Below are 22,231 nucleotides of genomic sequence, written 5' to 3' on the forward strand. Positions count from 1 at the left end.
TCCGATTTGTACTTTTTTTTCTTTTGTTCTTTGATTTTAGCATCCTATCCAAGAGTCCGTGGCCGAATCCAATGTCACGAAGGCTTACGCTCACATTTTCTTCTGAGTCTTGTGGTCTGAGCTCTTTCACTTACATCTTTGGTTTTGACTTAGTTTTTATACGGGGTGAGGTAGGGGTCCAGCCTCACACCTTTTGCACACGGATGTGCAGTGGTCCCGGCAGCGTGTGTTAAAGGACTCCTTTCCCCACGGAGTGGACTTGGTGCCCTTGTAGGAAGTCAGTTCTCTGGGGACACGAGGGTCTCCTCCGGGCTTCCTTTCTGTTCCAGTGAGCTCGCCGTGACGCTGGCACCACTCTGCCTTGGAGTAGAAGTGGGCATCCTCCTGCTCTGTCCTTCCGTTCAGGATGGCTGGATTATTCAGGATTATTCGGGATTATTCGGGATTATTCTGAACCTCTTGCGGCTCCCTGTGAATTGTAGAAGCAGCTGAGATTAGGGAGACGAGGTCCATGTGTGCACCTGCTGGGTCTGGCCATCGTCACAGGCCGTGTCCTCCGGTCCACGGGCGCCTATTTGCGTCCTTAATCCCCGCCGGCGATGTTTGCTCCCTACTGCTCTCGGTGCTCTGGGGACAGGAAGGGAGCGAGGCTGCTGCCTGACCCTGGCCCCCGTGCGCCCTGGATGCCAGCCTCTGGACTGGCCTTGGTGCTGCCTGCCCCACATCCCCCAGCGCCTCCCCGTGGGCGGGCCTTTATCCTCCTCCTGGCCTCCTGCTCAGACTCTTTCCACCCAAGGTCAGCGAGCCAGAGCCCACGGGCCAGGTCCGGCCAGCTGCTTGTTTGGGCAAATAGAGCTTTCTTGAGACGTGGTGGGGCCCGTCAGTTTATGCAGGTCTGTGGCTGCCCCCACGTTACAATGATAATAGGCTGTGTGGCCACCAGACCTGAATACTCCCTTTCTGCCCCCTCCCAGCTGGCCTGCACGGTACACACCTCCAGAAAACAGGAAAGCAATCCACCAGAGGGCCCGAGGGAAGGAGCCTCGCCTGCCCCAGCCGTCGGGGCCCTAGCCTCTGTCCCCTGACCTGCTCTCTGCCTGTTCCCCTAAAACAAGGGTTTGTCAAGGATGGACCATGACCACCGGCGGGGCAGAGCAGGGCCTGCACCGTGGCCCGGGCACCTTGTCCCTGGTGCTGCGATGTGGCCCCTCACCCCTGCATCTTGGGGAGGCCTGTGCTGCCCACCCCCAGCCGGTGTGAGTCCCCCCACTTTCCCTCCATAATCAGGATGGGGTGGAGGTCGGCGGTGCACTGTCCTGTCATTCTGGTGACCCAGGTTGGAGCACGACCTCTGGCCTTGTTCTTACTGATGCGTGCAGAACCCAAAAGCCTCGGCCTGGAGCCTCCCACGGGGCCTGCCGTCCGCCGGGCGGGGACCGGGACGCCCTGGGTGCCCGGCTCCTTTCTCCTCTAGCCTCCTCTCTAGAGACCGTGTCATTTCCCAGTTGCTTTGTGGCAAACGCCCCAAAACTTAGCAGCCTGAAACAGCAGCCACCTTGTTCTCGCTGGTGTCTGGGTGACTGTGCTGGTCTCCCCCGGGTGCCGTCGCCAGCTTCCAGCAGGTGCAGCTTCCGGCAGAGAGCACGTGCCGCCACGGGTGCGTCAGAAGAGGGCAGGCTGGACGCGCGCACGCTCGGCCCTCGGGCGCACCGCGCTGACCTGGGGGCCGAGGCCGACTTCACGGGGAGGGTCTGGGGGGCGGTGGGCGCACAGATGGGATCGCCGGCCTCCCCGTGGCCGCCGTTTGTCCGGGGGGGGCGGGGGGCTCAGGCTTGGTCTCCCCGGGAGCAGCCTGCCCCCCCACTGTAGGGAGGGGCGGGTTCTGCGCACAGAGGCACGTCCCCCACATTCTGGGGCTGGTCCCAGAAATGGGGCTCTGACTTGTGTGCTAGTCCTCGGGCGAGAGCAGGGCAGACCGAGCGGTGCCAGCGGGCCGCGCCTTCGCTTGTCACTGTGACCGTGAAGAGGCAAGAAGCCTCGTGGGCTCGCACGCCCGGGGCTGATCGGCCACAGGCCGTGTGATGTCCTCACGGCCTGATTCTGCAGGGCCGGCCGGGTTGGGGCGCTCGCTCCCCGGGACCCAGGGCTGGCAGACGTGGCACGCACAGCTGACGGCTGTCCTCGGCAGGCCTGTCGCAGTGCAGGGGCGAGCCCTGGGCGTGGACCACGGCCCCCCTCCCTGTCCCACCCGCCCCGCCCCACCAGGTCCTTACAGCCCCACACGGGCCACGGGGAAGGGGCAGAGGCTAATCCCGCGCCCGGGGAGTCTGGCCGTGGCCTTCACATCCGCAGACGGGTCTCATCCCCACGGAGGGCCCCGGAGACCTTCCCACTTCGTTACCTGGTGTCCTGAGCGCCTCGGCTGCTTCCCACGTGCTAAGAAACGGCTCAGTCAGCGCGGGGCTTTACGGTCTATGAGGGTTTGAACACGTGTCGCCCGGTCCGTCCTCGGCATTCCCCATTTCTCAGGTGAGGGAGCCCAGGGCTGGGGGGCGCAGTGTGGCGGCAGCAAAACTCACCATGGTGCTGGCCACGGGTGCTGCCTCGGTGACACAGGTGCCCCCCTCCACCCCCAGGGCGGAGGCCAGGCCGCAGGGGATCTGTGTTCTCACACGACACTGGCCTCCTGCGCTGGGCTCTGCAGTCAGCCCGTCAGGACGGCCATCCTGGCGGGACCCCGTGGGCCACCGACCACCGTCTGGGGTCAGCGGCGATCCTGCCCCCTGTGGCCAGGGCCACGGGGAGTGAGAGCTTTTGCAGCTCGTCCCCACACCAGGGCGTGACTGGTGCCGTGGCCGAGAGCTTGGGCACCAAGGCCACAGAGCCATTCTCGCTGTGAACGCCGGGGCCGTGGCCTCCCGGTGCCTGGCCTGGTCACCTTGACCCCTGTAGCCAGAGGGCCATCTGTCCCGACTCATGACACCTGTAAGAGTTTCTCCGCTTTGCCTCCGCCCCCTGTCTGCTCTCGCCTGGCGAAGCCCTGCGGGTTCCGGAAGTCCCCGACCTCGTTTGTACCATCAGCCCTTCCCCATCGAGGGAGGGTCCTCCCCGCAGGCTGGTCCCGGCGGGGAGCGGTGTTCTCCTTCCTGTTCCCCTGGGTCTGGTGCCTCCAGGACAGCATCCTGCCCCGGGCCCGGGATGTCCAGGCGCCAGGTCACCCGATTCACCCGCACCTGCCTCCTTTCGGGTGTTAGCAGTCTCATCCTGTCTCGGGCCCAGGAGAGCCTCTGCCTGGTGGCCGAGGGAAGGAGGAGCTTGACCCTCTGGCTCAGCAGGGGTGGGCCTGGGCCCGAGGCCTGCCGACCCGTCTTTGTTCTTACATTTTCGAAGGGTTGAAGGAAAACCAAAGGAAGGGCAGCATTTGGGGACACGGGAGCTGGTCTGTGGTTTTGCAGGACGCCACTCCCGGTGCCCCGTGCGGACGCAGAGCTGGCTGGCGGATGGAGGCTAGTAACAGGCCTGCCGTGCCTGCCCCCTGGCCCATCCCTCACTGCCTGCTTGCCTCCTGCATGAATGATGGGTACCCCCACCTCAGCCCGCAGAGGCCCAGAAAGCAAGCTGCTGGCCTGTCTGCTGCCACAGGGCCTCTGCCGGGCTGCACGGGGCCGATGGATTTCACGCTCACGGTCATCTTTCCCAGAGCGTTAAAATTGGAGGGAGTAACGCTGCCTTCCCACCCGGAGAGTCTGTGATTCAGCCGGAGCTACAGGATGTCTCTTTATTCTCTGAGGCTTTTACAAGGTTCTCAGAAACCCGTAAAGAGCCCCTAGTCCTCCCTTCTCGGCGCCTTCCCCTCGGGCTCATGCAGACAGCCGTGTCTAGGCCTCACCGCGCTGTGCCATCCCCCCCCCCCCGCCCCGGCCTCTCTCTGAGGTGATGCCAGACGAGAGGGGCCGAGGGGGCCACGGCTGGTGACGCTGCGTCTGTGGCCAAAGCTCTCCTGTCTCTGAGGGGAGAGCTGCATCCCTGCTCTCCTGTCTCTGAGGGGGCTTGTGGCTGCCCTCCCGTGTGCCAGCGACCCCAGGAAGGTGTTTCACTTTCTGGAGGTGGCACCCAGGACGGGGAGGATCCTGCCATTCCTTCCCCATCCCCTCCTGCCTCTCCTTTCAGGGCACATTCTGTGGCTTCTGGGCTGGCCCCTCCCCAGGCACCACGGTGGCCTCACTGTCCTTCAGTGACTCGGCGGGACCGCGCCCACGGCAGCTCAAGCTCGTGTGCGGGCCCTGCTGCACTTAATGAATGTGTCCGCGGCCAGCCTGCTTCCCCGGGGAGCGAGATGCTCAGAATAAAGGATGCCGTCCCCCGCCCTCCCCCCCCCACCCGCTGTCCCTGGAAAAGCGAGGAGAGACGTGTGGGCAGGACTCACAAAAGCGGCGGAAGATGGGGCTGTCGGAGAGAGAGGAAAAATCACCGCATATTGAGCGGAAAGGGAGATGGGCCACGGTGTGTTCGGCTGGCCCACGTCCCTCACTTACAGAATCGGGGTGGGCTCCCGGGGTCGGCGGCCTCCTACCCATCTGCTCAGCAGATGCCAGCCTCCCAGAGTGCCCGTCCCAGAATGGGTACGGGCCTTCCGCCACCTGACGGCAGTTCTCTGCTCCAGCAGACGGGAGAACTTCGAGACGGCCCTCTCCCTCCCTTGCCCTACGGCGGCCCCTGTCCTTGTCAGGGACACCAGAGAGGCGTGGCTCTTGCTGTGACCCCACAAATGTCCCTCCTGAGTGAGGAGACGGCAGCGTCTTCCAGGAAGGGCATCTCTTGATGCCTGAGCCCTCAGGAGCCTTGTAGATGGGAGGGCACGGGGGGCGTCCCAGAGGGGGCGTCCCGGGGGGGCATCCCGAGGGAGGGGCCTCGGACCCAGCTCCTGCCCTGCCTTCACTGGCTCAGGACACTGGACGGGTCGTTTAGACACATTCTCCACGCTGGCCGAAAAACCAGGGCTGCTCTCAGCAGGTCCAGGGGCACGAGGGGGAAGAGGTGAGACCCCCCCCCCCCCCAGGCTGGCTCGGGGTCATCAGGGTCTGAGTCAGACTCCACGGACAGTGGAGACCCAGCAGCACCAGGGCAAGGGACTCAAGCCCGCCTTCCCCTTGGGGTTCTCTGACCTTTGGACACGTGTGTGTAAGTCTGTGTGTCGCATGCCCATCCGTGTGTGCGTGTGGATGCGTGTGTATATTTGTGTATGTATACGAACACATGCGTCCGTGTGAGTGTGTGTGCCCTTGTCAGTGTATACGTGTGTGTGTGTGCTAGGAGTATGTGCACACGCGAGTGTGTATCTGTGCATGTGCGTATGCACGCGTGTCTGGTGCACACATAGGCGTGTGAATGTGTGTGCATACACACGTGCGTGTGAGTGTGCACGTGTCCGTGTGCATGTGTGTGCGTATGTGAATCTGTGTATGCATATGTATCTGAACGAGCGTCCCTGTGCACACGTGTGGGTATGCACATGTGTGTCTATGGGTACGTGTGTGTGAATGTGCACATGAGCGTGTATCCGTGTGCACACCGTGTGCACGTGCATATCTGTGGGCACAATGTGAGTGTGCACGTGTGTGCACCCGTGTGTGTGTCTGGCCTTGTTGCTGAGCATGGGTGAACCCTGGTGGAGTCGAGCAGTCAGTTCCCCGTGAGTATCCGGACGGTCCTCGTGTCCAGGCGCACGTTTTCATCACAGCCGCTGGGCAGGACACCAGAAGGGCGTTTTCGTCAACTGTCCACACTGGTGACCAGCATCCAGAGCAGGAAACAGAGCAGCACGAACACCTCAGGGGCCCCCTGCTGCCCCAACCACAGCCCCAGGCGGTCCTCCTGGCCTCCAGCGGCACAGAGTGCTCCGGTCTGCTTTCGTGGGCTGTGCCTCTGCCGCGTCTGACTCTTTCTGCTCGGCGTTGTTGGTGATGCCCAACCCCGTCGTCGTTTGTGTCTGTAGGTGCTCGTTCCTGCAGATGGGTGCTCTTCCCCGTGGGGACCTGTCGGTGCCTGACTCCCCGTGGACGTTTGCACGAGGCTCCGAGGTGCAGGCCGTAGGCGTCACGCTCGGGAGGGAGGAGCTACACCGCCCCGTGGCCTTCCCAGGGCGCCTCGCCAGTTCCCGTCCTCACCGGGATCAGCTCTGGCCGCTCTGTGCCCTTGATGCCGTTCCCGTCTGTTCGGTGCCGTGGGCGTGGGGGAGGAACTCGGGCATCTCTGGGCCGTTTTAATTGGCTTCGCTCGGATGATTAACTTGAGCTCCATTTCACTTTTTGCCGGCCTCTCGGACATGTTCTTTTGTCAAGTGTCTGTTCACGTTTTTTGCCCATTTTGAAAATTGGATTGTCTGCCTCTCCCTTTCTTGTTTGCAGGAGCTCTTTAGGTATCCTGGGTGTGAGCCCCGTGTCAGCTCTTGTGCCAGCCGCCCTCTTACTCTTGGTGACCGGAAGGTCTCGTTTTCTCTGAGGCCCATGTGCTTGCATTTTCACGTGAGGTCAGCACGTTCACAACCTTGTTTCAGAAACCTCTGTCTACTCTAAGGCCGTGGCGTTCTCTTCTGTTTTCTTCTGAACCCGCTTTGGTTTGCCTTTTGTGTGTAAATTTGCCGTCGCTTAGGCATCGTCATTTTTGTGTTCTGAGAGGTCGTCATCCCGTTGACCCCACGCCACCCTTTCTCCCGGTCTCCGTGCGTCAGTGGCTTGCGGTCGCCGCCGCCGCAGACTGTACTGTGTCATCGCGTGGCGTCTGCCAGATGGTCTCACGGCCGGGCGGGGCGGCCGCGGGCCGCGTGGCTCATCTGGGCCCTGGGTGGGTCATTCCGTACTGGTGCCGGGCCTCGTTCACTCTCCGTCTCTGCGTAGCTGATCTTGTCTCCCCATGGCGGGCGGGCCTCTTCCAGGCCAACAGGGAAGAGATGGGACGTGGAAGACGGCGAGGCCTTCGATGTCCCAGCTGCGGGACAGGAAAGAGGAAGCTTCTTTCCCAGTTCCTGAAGAGAAAACTTCAGGGAGATGATTGGCCTTGCCCAGGTCACGGGGCCACCTCGCACTGGTTTCCCGGGGTCAGACCGAGGGGGTTCCACTCCCCAGGGCGGGAGCTACTCCGAGGGGCAGCAGCTGGCGGGCAGGCAGGAGCAGCAGAGAGGGCCTCAAGGTGGGCCTGCCGGCCGAGCGAGTGTTCTCCCGTGGGGCGTCCGGGGGCTCCAGGACCCCAGCGGAGCTGGGTGCGGTCTTTGGAAAACCCGTGTCCACACAGAACCCGCACATGACCACCTGTAGCAGCCCTCTCCGCAACTGCCGAAACCGGAAGCTCCCGAGGCGTCCCTTGGAAGTGAGTGGACCCGCGAGCTGGCGTGTCCGTACAAGGGGATGTCACTCAGCGCTGCACGGAAATGGGCTAGCAGGCCGCCAAAAGGCGTGGTGGAACCTGCGGTGCGTGTTGCTAAGTGTCGCAGAGCGAAAGAAGCCGGTTTGAAAAGCCTCCGGCCTACGGTGTCCAGAAGAGCCAGGCAGTGAGAGCGGTGGGTGGGCAGCGCACGGGCGCCTTGGGACTCTGATGCCGCGCTGCTGGACTCGTGCCTGCATTTGCCAGAGCCCCTTGAACTTACAGCGCACGGTGAACATCGGTGTGTGTGTGACTTTAGAAGCATCCAGGCCGGGGCTCGAGGCGGACTCCGGGATGTGGGAGAACAACCACCCTAGAGCGTGTGGGTGGGGGAGGGGCCGGCCTCTGCACCCAGGAATCCTCGAGGCTGCAGACCGGCCGCGCGAGGGCCCGCCGCTTCTGTCCCGCTGCACGCAGGTGCCAGACCCGAACTGGGTGAGGGCCGGGCTGGGCCGTGTCATGGCGGGTGGTGGAGGTGGGGACAGGACGTCCGTGCACACGGGGGCTCAGTTTACTATAGACTCGGGTGGTTGCATTTGGAGACGTTCGTAGACGGGTGTCTCTCCCAGCGAGCGAGGCCAGCGTCCACACTGGTGTGTCGGTGAGGGCTGGGGCCCTGGGCGTGTCGGTGACAGGGACACGGGGCCCAGCCATGTGGGGACTCTGAGCTCTCCTTACAGATTATCTCTGAGTTTTGTGTTCATTTTTAAATCTGCAGACCTTGAGCCAGCAGGGCGTGTGGGAGCAAGGGCCCCCAGTCTTTGGGACATTTGTCGGCAGAGCGTTATGAAAGTGTAGCACTTTTGGGATGTCCCCCCCGCTCCCCGGTTTGCTTTTACAACTGCCGTGTGAGAAGCCGGAGGGGACTTTGAGGCCCGGGCACCTGCAGCGTTCCAGAGGGCCGTCTCGCAGGTTTCCCTGGGTTTTCCCCGGTTATAACTTACCGCCGCTCCCGGTGCGCGATCAGGGCCCGGAGGCCCGGGGCGGGGCGCAGCGGTCCCTGTCCTGGCACTCACGGGTCCCGGCCGTGCTGACCTGCCCTGTGGTCCCGCAGGGCGGCTACGACCAGAGCAAAACCAAGGTGCTGCACATGAGCATGAACCCGGCCAGCGCGGCGAAGCAGAGGCTCCGCGAGGACCAGGCCCGGCTGCAGGAGGAGTGTGAGCGGCTGCGGGAGCTCGTGCGTGCCCTGGAGCGGGGCGGCCCCGTCCCCGCCGACCTGGAGGCCGCCGCGGGTCTGCCCTCGTCCAAGGAGGTGGCAGGTAGGCATCGCCCCCCCGTCCGTGCGCCATCCCGTGGGCAGTGGGCCGCGGGAGGGCCTGGGACCGAGCGTCCTGCGTGCCGCGGGTCGCCCCGGGAGGTGACTCGGGCAGCAGTGGGGAAACGCGTGGCTCAACTGTGTGCAGCCTCCCCTCACGCAGACTAATGCCGTGTTCCAGGTTATATGTGTCCCGTTAATCGTGAGTAAATCCACCACTCCGGCAATGGGGACCGTCTTTCACGGGTCTGAGTACCTTTCACAGAACCCAGAGGCGTCTGCACAGAGGCCGGCGGTGGCCGGGCACGGGGGGCGCAGGTGCGGGAGGCTGCCTGTCCTAACGCGGCCTCGCTCGCGTTCTGCAGCTCCGCACCTTAGGGTAACGGCCCCCAAGCGCACAGCTCGCCACCACCCGTGCAAGGAAGTGACCCTCCCGTTCCCGCTGTGTCCCACGCTGGAGCCGCCCCACAAGTGCACAGAAGGGCCCGCCGGCAAAGGCAGGGAGCGTTTGGGAGCCCAGTCTGCCCGGGGCTACCGCGCACAGTCGGGCCCTGTGGGTACCCCGGGCCGGGCGAGGGGCCCCCGCCTGGCCCTTCCTGGCACAGCCCTGCTGAGGTCACCGGGCCGTCCGTACCGTAGGGCCAGGCGGCAGTTGCTGCGACACCTCCCTCCCGTGTTTCTGAGGTGCCCTTCCTGTGTGCCGCCCCCGCCCCTCCTTTTCACTCGGGTCATCTCCTCCCCATGGCGGTGGCAGGGCCCTGGCCGCCACCTGGTCTTTCTCGTGTTTCTCAGCTGAGAAAATTCGTCCTGTGTCAAGCTGTCTGTGTCCTTGACAAATTCAAGAGCCGAAGGTCCAGACTCGGAGCGCGTTCAGGTGACTGTTCCCCTCGTGACGTAATAGGTCATGCGTCTGCCCAGTGAGGTGTACCGCGCTCCTGACGAACGAGAGTGGCACTCCGCACGGGGACAGTCGCTCGCACACGGGCCAGGGCGCTGAGACAGGTGCCCGCGGCCTCAGCGGATGGGAGGCCATTGGCCAGCCCCTCTGACAGATCATGGGGGTGACCAGGGAGCCAGGGCCCAGGCCGGACAGGGCAGAGCGGTGGCGGGGGGAGGGTGCGTGGCAAGGAGGCGGCTGGTGCCGGCCGCAGGCACCCGGGTGGAGCCGGCCCGTTGCACATGGCATCTACTCTGTCCCCTCCCGGACACCCTTCCTGGAGTTGCAGTAGAGAAGGTCTTGGGTTTTGCTTTTCATTTGCAAGGAGGAAGTAAACCCCAGAGAAATGATCCCACAGCAGACTTTGGAATCTGGGAGGCTGGTGTGTGTGTGGTCGAAGGGTGCGGGGTGGTAGGGCCAGTCTGAGCGGTGCCCCCGGAGCCCCCAAGGCCAGATGTGGTAGCCAGAGGCCCTGGGGGAGGGAGGGCGACTGGCCGAGAGGAGGAGGATGAACGGTGCTCCCTGAAGGGTGTAGTCACGCAGCGTGGCCCCCCAGGCCATCCACCCGGCACCTTCCGGTAGGCACTTGCCCCTCCCCCGGAAGACCGAAAACCAGGGTAATTCTCTGGGAGCGCTGAGTCCCACCGAGCAGGCCCCACGCGGGCAGGGCCTCCCTGAGAGCTGGTTAGGAGCCCGGGATCTCAGGCTCTGTGCCAGGCCCGCTGGGTTGGAAACCCTGGGGGAAGTGGTTCACAGAGGGTCCCTGGACGGGAGCCCTGGAGCCAACACAGGGGTGCACGTGGGTGCCGGGGCCCCCGCCCCAGCCCACCTCTGTCTCCCGTCACCCCCCGGAACACCCTCTGGGTGGGCTTCTGTCGTGGAGTCCCCTGACGTCGGAGGCCCGACCAGGCCTTCCCGGCGGGACCCATGGAGCCCCCTCCTCCTTGTGAAGGAGCGCCAGGGCGGTCGGGCACTGAGGGCGGGGGCAGCACAACCAGGGGAAGAGAAAGCCTCCGGTGATTGTCCACGGACCTCTGCAGACACACAGGAGGATACGGTACTTTAAAAACATTTTGGGGTGCGTGGGTGGCTCTGTCGGTTGAGCGTCCGACTTCGGCTCAGTTCATGATCTCACGGTTCCTGGGTTTGAGCCTCGCGCTGGGCTGTGCTGACAGCTCGGAGCCTGGAGCCTGCTTTGGATTCTGTGTCTCCTTCTCTCTCAAAGATAAATAACCGTTAGAAAACAATACTTAAGCATCTTCAAAGAGGAAGCACGTGAACGTTTGGAAATTAACAACATCAAAGAGTGAGATGAAGGCCTGAACAAAGGACCTTATAGATTGGGGCGTTTAAGTGAATGGTAGGACGGAAGGACGGACGCAAGCAGGGGGAGAGGCTAAGGGAACGAGGGGCCGTGGGCGTCTGCGACGCCTCCCTCAGGGAGTGTTCATTTCGGTTTCTGGTGGGTGGCGTGCCGAGAGCGCCCCCTCACCGCCCCCTTTCTCACGAGGCCACAGAGGATGCGCACCCATGAAACGAGGGGGGGGAACCAGGAAGCAACACTAGACACAGGAGGCCCGAGCCCAGCCCGCGAGAGATGGGGGGACCCCGGGCAGCCGCCTCGGGAGCAGCCGGCACAGGTGGAGACTGGTCAGAAAGTGCTGGAACCTCTTCAGACAGACGGGGTTGCAGAACGGGAGGTGTCCGGTGTCTGGAGAGGCAGCGTGGACCAGGCCTTTGCACAGCTGCGTGCCCACGTTACGGCTCTCGGTTCCCGTCTTCCCCGAAGGCTGGCTTCAGGGGCTGCAGCCAGGACAGCGTGGGGTCATGATGCGAGCGAATCGGGTCACGGTGTCCGTGGGAGGGCAGGAGGGCAGGAGGCCCAGGCCATCCTGGTGCTTCCATAAATGGACTGGGGACCCAAGTAACCGGCCAGCAGGTGGAGCCGTTGCCCCGAGGGAGGGGGAGATGCCCTTGTCCCGCCCCGGACTCTAAAACCTGTGCAGGGGGAGGTGGCCTAAAAACAAAGCCTGAGGTCTAAAAGGCTTGTGGAGTCAGGCTCCCGAAGGCCGTGAGCGCCAGCAGCACCGAAGCTCCGGGTGGGGGTTGGGAGGATGGCGGGGCGGGCGGAGGCAGCGGGCAGAGACCAGGGCCGTGTTCGGGAGGCTCACGGGCCCAGGGGGTGGGCAGCAGCGGGGGGTTGCCCAGAGGTCCCCCGCTGCACCCGGCGGTGGCTGGCTGACCGGGGGGTGTGGGTGAGGAAGCAGCGGGTCACTGCCCTCCTCGCGGCACGGGGTGACCACGCCGTTGCCAGGGTTGGCAGGGGTCCGGGGCGCGTGGGCGTCCCTGGGACCCTCTCAGGGATGCTCCACTGGGCGGGCCGCCGGCGGTGACCCGTGGCCTCCTTCCGGGCGTTTGTCCACGTGGTGAGCTGCTCCCCTCCCCCGGCAGCAGCCTCGGCCCCAGAGAGCGTGCTAGTGGAGCAGTCGGGCGCCTCGTGGATGGTTTGAGCACCGGGCAGACCGACGGCCGAGACCCGCCGAGCGGGTGGTGGGCGCGTAGCCGGGCGTGGCGATGAGACGCCGCCGCTCTGGCGGCCCCGCCTGTTTATTTTTGCCTGCACGGCTCAGCGTTGTCAGCAAAGTCACGAGGCAGCAAACGTGCCTCCCCCCTCCCCAGGCTCCCCCCGGCCTCCAGTGCTGTTGGGCTGTGACCCGTGACCTTCCCGCCAGTCGCAGAAGCCTCGACACCTGCAGGTACTCCTGACATCGCCACCCCCACCCTGGACCTCACAGGCCAGCCTGCCCTGTCACCTCTAAGCGGGCAGCTCTCCCCCTGCCCAGACCTCTCGCTGTGCGCACGGTGCTGCCGGGGTGGCCGGGCGAGAGACAGGGTAGAATTGCGTACGGTGGCCCCTGCCCTCGGCACCCCAGGGTTAGCACAGGCCAATGGACCCTATAGGAACGCGGCCAGTCCCCTGACAGATGACACGGAGGGCGCTGATGGCCCGGACAGGTTCCCGTCTGCCGTGCCCAGGACGTGGCCTCCGGGCGGGCCTTGTGGAGTGGAGCGCAGCCCTTGGACAGAGCAGGTGCCCCGTGGGCAGGGGTGGGCGGGGGTGGTGGCCGGACCAGTGATGGGAAGGCCGCTTTGCCAAGTGGGAAGAGAAGGGCCCGTCGGGCTAGCCGGGGACGGCCGCCCGCCCGTGTGGGAAAAGCTGGTGCGAGCTTCTTCTGGATCTTTGACAGAGGAACTGCTGAATGACCCAGAGCAGGGGCACAGCCCCCTGGGTTGGCAGGAACGCAGACACCTGAGTCCTCAGCCCACCCCCCCCACCCCCTCCCGGCTCTTGACTCCTCACACGGCCCCCTGCTGAGCTCAGCCTGGGCCAGGGAGATTATTAATTGCAGCTTAATTAGGCAGGTCATTAATATTCAAGTAATCTAATCTTGTCAGCAGCACAGTGAAGGTGATCGAGTTTGTCACCGCCCAGCTGTGTGGATGCAGCTGATCCCAAGGTGTCCCTTGGTGGTGGGGTGCTGTGGCTCCTCCCTCCTGGCGGTGGGTGCCGTGGCTCCTCCCTGGAGCCCACCCACTCTGCCCAGAGAGGCGGCCTGGAGGACTGGGGTACTCGCTCGCACCACAGGGGCCCGGGGCACAAAGATCGGTGTTCTTCTTCCCTTGCCGTCCGGCCTGTCTGTGGGCTTGTGAGGCGGCCCCCCGCCCCCCCCCCCCGCTTCAGCCCACGCCGGCTCAGCCGGGGGCGAGCGGGAGGGCCACGGTCATGGGCCAAGAGCAGCGGAAATCCGAACACCAGCTCCGTGAGACACGGGCTGAGTCATTGCTACCCCCGCGCCCTCCGATAAGGGAGCCACTCCCGGCTTCCATCGGCTCGTGGCACGTGAGGGTGCGGTGCCGGCGTGGAAGAGGCGCGATGGGCTCCCGAGGGCCCCCCGGGAGGGCCATGGGAGCCAGGGCCTCGGAGCAGGGACACCGCGGCGGCCGGGCAGCTTCCTCCGGCCAGGGCGGGGGGCTTCGGTGAGCTCTGTGGGCTGAGTGGGAGGAGAGAAGGACTAGTGCTCCTGGCAGGGCTCACCTGACCTTGTCCTTCCCCCCAACAGGTGCCCAGCCCTGTGCCAGGCCACAGCAAGCGCTGTGCTTGTGTTCCCGGGGCGAGCAATGCACCATCCAGGTGGGGAGAGAAGGCCAGCGTGCCCAGACGATCTGGGGAGCAATGTAGGGTCTTCTCTGGCCGCTTCCGTCCCCCACCCCAGATGAGCACTGGGAGCTGCGGGAGGGTCCCGGTGCTGGGCTTTCCTGACCCACCCGCCCCGCAAAACAGCCTCCCCCCCCCCCCCCCCCCCCCGCCCCAGGCCTGGCGGCAGGTGGGAAGGGAAGGAAGGCTTGTGTCTTTGAAGCGGCTGCCGGTGCCCGAGTGGGGCACACTTGGGGCGAATCTGGAAAGCACCACAGAGACTTCAAAACAGCTGATGTCGACCCCAAACTTTCAGAACGGGGTCAGAGGCCCCCGGATACGCTGTTAGCAAACCACCAGGCACGGGAAAGGACCACGCAGGTGCTTGTGGCCGCGCTAGCCCGTGTCCTCAGGCACGCTCCTAGGAGGGAAAGGGCCAGGCGGCTGGTAAGCGTGTGGTTGGCTTTGTAAACTCCGGGCCCTGACCCAGTGTCTGCACGTGGCCCGTGGCCCGTGGCCGTGCGTCCCCACCGGCACTGCTGCTGGCGGGGACTGTGTGGCGGAGCCTGTCCCGTCGTGACGGGCGTTTCCCCGCTGTCTGAAGACAAGCGCCTGTTTCTGCCCGTGCCTGTCTCTGCGCCCTCTGGAGCGCAGCGTCTGGTCCAGTTTTCCCCCTTGTTTAACGGGCGGTTTTCTTTGTATTGAGCTCGGGGAGTTTCATTTTCTGGCAGTGGCTTCCTCAGAGCAGATACTTTTCATTTGGACACGCCCGGACGATGAATTTTCCTTTCACGGGAGTCCCATCCAGGAACTTGACCTCACCCAAGGTCAAGACACTTTTTTCTTCTGTTTCCTACCAAGAGAGATTTAGTTTTATGGGTAAATCTGTGATCCGTTTAGAGTTATGTTTTGCATACGGTGTGAGGTTGGGTCGAGGGAATCGTGAGGGGAGTTCACGTGAACTGCAAACGTCCGATCGTCCCGGTGTCGGCCTGCGGAAAAGCGTGTTACGCCTCTGTGGAATTGATGACCTTTGCTCCTTCATCATGTGCCCTGGCGAAGTTATGTGGGCCTCCTTCTGTTGCTCTGGCCCACTCGTCTGTCCCTTCGCTGCTCTCCCCCACCCCCGACCGGTGGCCATAGCCAGACAGTCCGCACCGGTCCCGCCCGGGCCCCCTCTTCGCACACGTTTACCAGTGCTAGTGACCCTGCTTTTCTGTAGAAATTCGCGACTCGGCTTGTCCATATGGACAGACATCCCGCCAGGACTTTCACAAGAACTCCGTTAAGTCTGCAGGTCAGCTTGGGGAGGGTCCGTGCGTTTAAGAGGTGAGGCTTTCCGGGCTGGAACACAGAGTGTCTGCCCTGGCCCCGGCCGGCCCGGGTTTCCGTCATCAGCGGTTCCCGAGCGTCTCGCACACCCCCACTCAGTGTGTTGTTAGGAGTTTCCTTTCTTGCAGTGATCCTAAGTGCGTGTGCGTGCGTTTTGACCGTTTCTAGTGGATGTTGCTGTGTGTAGAAATAGGCTCAGTCTTGGGTCCTGGGGCCTCACAGAACTCGCGCACCGATTTGGGGAGTTTCATTCTTTTGTTTTCGTTCTTTTTTTCTCTGCGGTCATGATATTTGTGGATAGTGACTGCTTTCTCTTTTCCTGTAAAACCCGGGTGCCCGCATTTCACGTTCTTGCCTTACTCCCCGGCCGACGCGCCGGTGTGGGGCAGAGTAGTGGTGAGCGAGGGCGCGCTGGCCTCGGTCCTCCTCTCCGGGCGTGTTCCATCTGTTCCAGAACCCCGACTGCCCCTCATCTCCTGGGCGTTCAGTCCCTCCCCACCAGTGGTGCTGTGAGCTGTGGGCCGTGTGTAGATGCCCTTGGCCAGGTTGAGGAGGTCACCTCTACTCTTAAGTGTGCCGTGTTTGTTGTGCCGGATGTGGAACTTCCCAACTCCGTCGATGGATAAGGTCACGTGTTCTTTCTTCCTTAGACTATCAGTGGGGAGATTTCCCTGTGAAATTTTTCAATATTGAACCAGCCTTGTATTCCTGGAATAAATTCCCCTTTGTTGTGGTATATTTTTCCTTCTTTATGTTGCCGGATTCAACCTGCTGATATTTTGTCAACAGTTTTTGTGTCTTTGTTCTTGTTAGTCTGGAGTTTTCTCGTCCTTGTCTGACTTGTTATCAGCATAATGAATGCAACGAGTTGGGAAATGTTCCTGCCTCTTCTGTTTTCTAGAGGAGACGGGGTAAAATTGCCATTATTTCTTTAACACTTTTGTAGACAGATCTCTGCTGGACACCATCTGGACCTGTAGATCTGGGTCGTGGAAGACTAGCTACGGGGGCAGTGGACTGAATGTTTGTGCCCCCTACCCCCAACACACAGAACGTGTCTTGCGACCCTCGTCTCCTGTGTAAGGGTGTTAGGAGATGGGGCCTTGGAGGCGATGAGGTCTTGAGGGCGGAGCCCCCGTGGGTGGCACCAGGACGCTCCCTTGCTCCTTCCACCATGTGAGAACACGGCGAGAAGACACCATCCGAGCCAATAATTGGAGCCTCGCTGGCCCCCGGACCTGCTGGTACCTTCAGGCTCCTTGCCCTCCAGAGCCGTGAGGAACACGAGCTTGTGTCGATAAACCACCCAGTGTGTGACTGTCTGCTGCACGCCTCACGTGGTCTAAGAGCAGAGGAATAATATCAGGTTATCTGGTTTCGCTTGGGTGAGTCGTGGTGGTGCCTGGGGTTTGGTGGGAACTGGTCCTTTATGTCTGAGTCACGAGAGTTCTAGCAGGGACCGTTTGTGCTGTTGCTTTTCAGTTCTGTAATCTCTGCTGAGTCTACAGCAGTTATCCTCTTTTTCCTTCCTGATTTTGGCAATTTGTGTCTTTGCTTTTTTTGTTTGTCAGCTTCGATGGAGATTTATCCTTGGATCAGTCTTTAAAAGACCGAGCTTTTGCTTTCATTGATCTTTCAGTATTGGTATTCTGTTTTCGATTTTATTGATTTTTTTTTTTTTTTGCCTTATTTCCATTTGATTTCCTTTCATCTGCTTGCTCTGACTTTCTCTTACTCTTTGGTTTCTTAAGCTGGAAAGTTAGATTGCTCACTTGAGATCTTTTTTGTTCTCTAATGTTCGTGTATAGTGCTGTAAATTTACATCCGAGTGCTGCTTTAGCTGTATCCACAGATTTTAGTATGTTGTAGCTTCATTTTTGTTCAGTTCAAAATTTTTCAGATTTCCTTTTAGCTGTCTTCTGTGATTCATACATTATGTAGAAGTGTGTTTCTAATTTCAGAATGTCTGGGGATTTTCCAGGTGGTTTTCTGTTATTGATCTCTTGTTTAATTCATTTACATTTAAGGAACTACTCTGTATAATATCTTGTGGGTTTTTTTTTTTTTAATTCCGAATTTGTCCGATGGCCAGTTCTGAGCTATCTGGGTACATGTTCCGTGTGCACTTTGTGAGAATGTGTATTCGGTCTTTTAATCAATGTGTTTAGGCCATTTATATTTAATGTAAATTTTTAATACATTTGGTTTTAGGCCTGCTATTATGATTAGTTTTTCTTGCCCTCTATGTATTTTATTCCTGTTTTCCCATTTCTACCTATTTCCGTGTTATTTGAACATTTTTTAGTATTCCATTTTGATTTATCTTTGTGTTTTTGTATCTCCATGGATACTTTTTAAAGTGACTAAAATTGTGTTTTTAATGGTCATATGTATTTAAAAAAAATTTTTTTTAATGTTTATTTTTGAGAGAGACTGCGAGCAGGGGAGGGACAGAGACAGAGGGAGACACAGAATCCAAAGCAGGCTTCAGGCTCTGAGCTGTCAGCACAGAGGCCAACACGGGGCTCAAACCCATGAGCTGTGAGATCATGACCCGAGCTGAAGGTGGACACTGAACCGACTGAGCCACCCGGGAGCCCCAGACTGTCATATGTGTTTCGAAGAGCGTAAGAGGAGAAAAACAGTTCGTGATTTTTACCTAGACATTTAGAATTCTGTTGCTTTCTCTCCATTCCTGAAATCCCAGGTTTCCCCTGCTGTCTGTTCCCCAGGCATTTCTTTCAGGGTAAGTCTGCTGTCACAGGTTCCCGGGGCTCCATCCGTGTGGTGACACCTGTCCTGCCCTCATTCCTGAAGGACCTCCCTGCTGATTCTGAGTCAGGGGCTCTATCTGTTAGCACTTTGGAAATCGACATTGCCTCTCTACCTCTGGCCTCTGTGGTTTCTGATGAGTCATCTGCAGTCAGTCGGGTCACCTGCCCTCTGTGTAAGAAACTCAGATCACAGGTAACAGTGGAGGGATGGGACCGCAGCAGTGTCCGGGGGCAGGGGACCTGTACGCTGACGTGGTCTCTGCAGCCAATTTCAGTGGTGCAGTACTGTTTCTGAGTAGACCACGACAAGCTAAGTGCCTGTCTTGTGAGCATCTGTAAAGTCTTGCTTGATAATTCCAACATCTCCGCGTTTTGGGGTTTGGCACCTGTTGGCTGTGTGTTTCCTAGCAGGTTTGTATTTTCTTGGTTCTTCAAGTGCTGCTTAATTGGGGGTGTTTTCCGGAGGTTTTGAATGCCATTTAAGGAGATTGTAGGCCTTTCCGTAGCCCTGCGGAGAATGTCACTCGGTCGGCTGATTTCAGCAGGTGGTCTGCTCAGGTGGGCCGAGGTGGCGGTTCCCGTGCCCTCTGCCTGCTGTGCCAACACACCAGTTCAGTTTCGGGGGCCCGCACACCCTCTGCATGCCCTCCAGAGTCCCCTCTCCTGACGCCCCACGGTTTCTGGTCCCCAGGGGCCCTGGCCAGAAACCCAGGGCGGTGCTCGCTCCGCTCCCCTGTGCACTTCCCACGACCGCATCTGCAGTTCGGCCCACGCCGTGGGGTGCAGCAGGGAGATGGGCGAGGATTCACCCCACTGCCCTGAGGTCACAGCTCTTGAGGTGCTAGGCGCCCGCCCAGCCGCACCTGTGCCTCTGTGGGGTTGCCCACAACCCAGAGGAGGGGAGCATGAGAAGAGGAACGAAGCCGATTTCCACTACCTGCTTCTCAGGCCAGCAGGTGAGGGCTTCTGTCTCAGCTCTGTCCGCACCTGGCGCTCGCTGCATCCGGCCCGGGGAGGGGGCGCCGGGATCCAAACCGGCGACGGACACTGGCTTTGGCAAACCCAGGCCGCTGTAGAGCTCGCCCGGAGAGAAGCAGATAGCCTCTGCAGTCCTGCCGCCGTTCCACACGTGGGATCCATAGTCAGGAAGCTTCCGGAAAAGAAGTGTCCGGGCCCAGGTGCTTTCACTGGTGAATTCTGCCAAACGAAGAACAACGAACACCAGTCCTGACCATCTCGTCAAGAAAAGTGAAGAGGGAGACCTTTTTAATCATTTTATGAAGCACATATTACCCTAATTTGAAAACCAGACGGAAAATGAGACCTGGAGGAATTTATTTTCGCATTTATTCCAGTTGATGAAGTCATGTGACAAAATTCGGCTCTCAGGAAAACTCTCGGCAAAATAAACGAAGAGGGGGCCTCCTCAGCCGGATGGAGAGGGTCTGCGGGCGCTGCCTCGAGCCCCGGACCTGACGGCGACGACCCCACGCTCGCCTGGACCGGAAATAAGGCAGCGGTGGTCTGGCGCCCTGAAGTCCCCGTCCAGGCAGCCAGGAAAGAGCAGGCGTGGGGTGGGGATGGGAGGGAACGGATGCCTGACTGGATGTCAGACCCCGAGAAGTACAAACAGACAAGCCAGCAAACGATGGATTCTTTGTGGTCCAGGGGGTCTCGCGTCCTGCAGCCTTGCCGACCACCCTTTATGGGACACGTGAGTGCGTGTGTGTGTTGTGTGTTACGTACCAGCCAGCCGGACACGTGAGTGTGCGTGTGCGTGTCTGTGTGTGTTGTGTGTTACGTGCCGGACGCGTGGACACTGAAATCAGAAGCACCTTGCCATTTCTGTTCATGCTCCAAAAGTGAAATGCCCGGGTGTGAGTCCAGCAAAACGCATCCAGGAGGCAGTGAGGCAGGAAGTCAGAGGGGCTCCGAACAGAGGGGGAGACGCGCCGCGCTCGTGGCCGGGAAGGCCCTGCACGGCGAGTGTCCGCTCACCCTGCGCCTGGAGCCGCCGGCCCCAGGCCCCGTCCTCAGCCTCTCGCAGCCTCTGCCCTTCAGGGCCAGCGGCGGCATTCCCTCCAGCGAGCGCCTTCACCGAGAGACGGGCCGGAGTGCACGGCTGCGTCTTTCCCAGAACCGAGCTCGCGTGTGTGGCAGTGCCACACGCGGTCCCCACAGACCGTTGACAGCCGCAGCGCCCTGTATCGGGTGAGCGCGGAATAGGCGGGTCACCCGCCGAGGGAACACGGCCACCTGTCAATGTCCCGGCGGCATGCGGGGCGGGGGAGCGGGGGGCACCGAGCCCGTGGCGGACAGCCGTCCAGGGTGGCGCAGCAGTCCTGAGCCTTGGAGCCGGTGGCCTTGCGGACTTAGACACCAAAAAATGTCCATTTTACCGCACAGTGTTTTTTTAAATATTAGATAAAACCGGTTCCTTGTTTTGGCGTGTGTTCCTTTGCTTGCCGACAAGGAGGACCATCCTGTGTGCCCCGTACACGTCTCGCCACGTCCATGCTTCTCGATCACCTTCTTACTCAGTTTGGGTTGGAGCTTCTGGGGTTTTTTCACGGTGATTTTATACAGAAAGTTTTAACTGTTTTCGGAATCTCTTCTGTTAACTCCGTTATTTTTATGCTTATGAGATCCTTTCGTGATTTGATAGATAATTCTCCATTCTTCTGGGATTTTTTGGCCTTATTTTTCACATTTAAAGATCTAATCTACTTGGGCCTTATTTTGGTGTGTGCCTGAAGGCCAGGAAGGGTCTAAATCGACCTCTTCCCGGATCGCCCCACCGTTGTCTGTCCTGTAATCATGGCGCAAGGTCAGGAAGGGTCTAAATCGAGCTCTTCCCAGATCACCCCACCACCTTCTTTCCCGTAATCATTCCGCGCTCCATCGATTGCTAGGTTCTGATACAGAATAAGATCTGTTTGTAGGTTCCGCTTTTTTAATTTCATTTGTACTGTGTTCCTTTTGCACTTGTAACTTTAAAATGTGTTTTAGTGTCCAGTGTAGAGCAAGGTGTTACTTTTTTCCACTTACGGACTTTCTCATCTTCCGTTAGCCTAAGTGAATTTCAGAATTGCTCCGTGGAGTTCGCGAAAAAGCCATGGAGATTTTGGTTCTCACTGAACCTGCGTTGAGGTCGTACGTTACTTTGGTAGGCGACTTTTCAGCTGCTCCTTGTTGTCTCCAGAGAGGGAGGACTCCCGGGCGCACACTTGTGTGGCCCGGCTGCAGGAGGGAGCACTCCACTGCATACGCACGGCTGCCCCGGCCTCCTGCCGCCCCGGCCTCCTGCCGCTGCTGGGCTGGGGTCTGCACACGCGGGGCCCACGCCGCCTTCCTTTGCCAGGTGCGGTCACGAGTCCTTCTGCCTGGAGTCTCGGGTCCCGGGCCTCTCCCCTGCCCCCACCCCCCAGCTCTGCTGTGCTGCCCTGCCCTTTCCCGCACGCGGTTGTCTTTGGGAGGGAGGAGCAGGGAAGATTGCTCCATCTTTCTGGGCCGGAAGTCCCCACGAGGCCGCTGTAACGAGCTCTCTGTGACCCCGCCCTTCAGCCCAGCTCGGAGCCCTAGGTTCCCTGATCCTGCACCCTGAGGGGCTCTCTGCACCCACTCTTGTTCCCACCACCCGGCAGGGTGAGGAAGGAGCAGTCCCCTGCTCCGTGGCCCCTTGGGCTACGTGACCGCTCTGTGGCCGGTCGGGGCTGTGTGGTTGACTGTGCGAGGCGTGCGGTGCTCTTGGGTTGGCCACCCTGTGAATCGACGCAGGGGTGTGAGTGGGGCCCCCCACCCCGGCCCCTGGGACCTTTCCCCTAGATCCATCTGTGCGAGGTTCTCATTCATTTAAGTTAACCGTGGGCCCCACGCAGCAGGGCCCCTGGAGCCGGGGAGGGAAGAGCTGCCCCGACTGGAGAGCCCAAAGAGCCTGGATCCCAAATCAGATCAGGCCCCGCTCACTTCTGGGGATCCCTGCCCTGCTGCCCGGCCGTCTGAGCTGCGCCCCCGCCTGGCCGCAGTCCCCCTGGCTTCCACACAAGGCTAATCGCCGTGCCCCAGGCTGGCATGGAGACCCCTCCTGCACCCGCACGATGCCTTCGGAGTGTCCTGTATGCCCTCGGTGTGCGGTAATGGGGTAGCCGTGACAGTGGCCACTGTCATCAGCCCTGGTGACCCGGACCCGCGCCAGAGCCTGCCTGTCCAGGCAGAGCCGTCCTGGGTGGAGAAGCAGGAATGACCCCACGAGTCCCGTGGCCCATGCGTGCTGACCCACCAGCTCCGATTGAGGCATCCCCCTTTAGTCAAAGGCA

The 22,231-nt window shown here is 60.7% G+C and overlaps 1 protein-coding gene across 4 annotated transcripts in view; it reads left to right on the plus strand.

Annotated features, from left to right (window-relative positions):
- MAD1L1 (mitotic arrest deficient 1 like 1) overlaps positions 1-22,231 on the plus strand; it is a 321,549-nt gene that overhangs the window by 245,717 nt on the left and 53,601 nt on the right. For all 4 annotated transcript variants that reach the window (XM_030300339.1, XM_032591537.1, XM_032591540.1 and 1 more), the window contains one exon: positions 8,474-8,681. In XM_030300339.1, the coding sequence (XP_030156199.1) occupies positions 8,474-8,681 (208 nt within the window). The remainder of the gene's footprint in view (positions 1-8,473; positions 8,682-22,231) is intronic.

Source organism: Lynx canadensis, chromosome E3, assembly GCF_007474595.2.
Source record: "Lynx canadensis isolate LIC74 chromosome E3, mLynCan4.pri.v2, whole genome shotgun sequence".
Classification (NCBI taxonomy): domain Eukaryota; kingdom Metazoa; phylum Chordata; class Mammalia; order Carnivora; family Felidae; genus Lynx; species Lynx canadensis.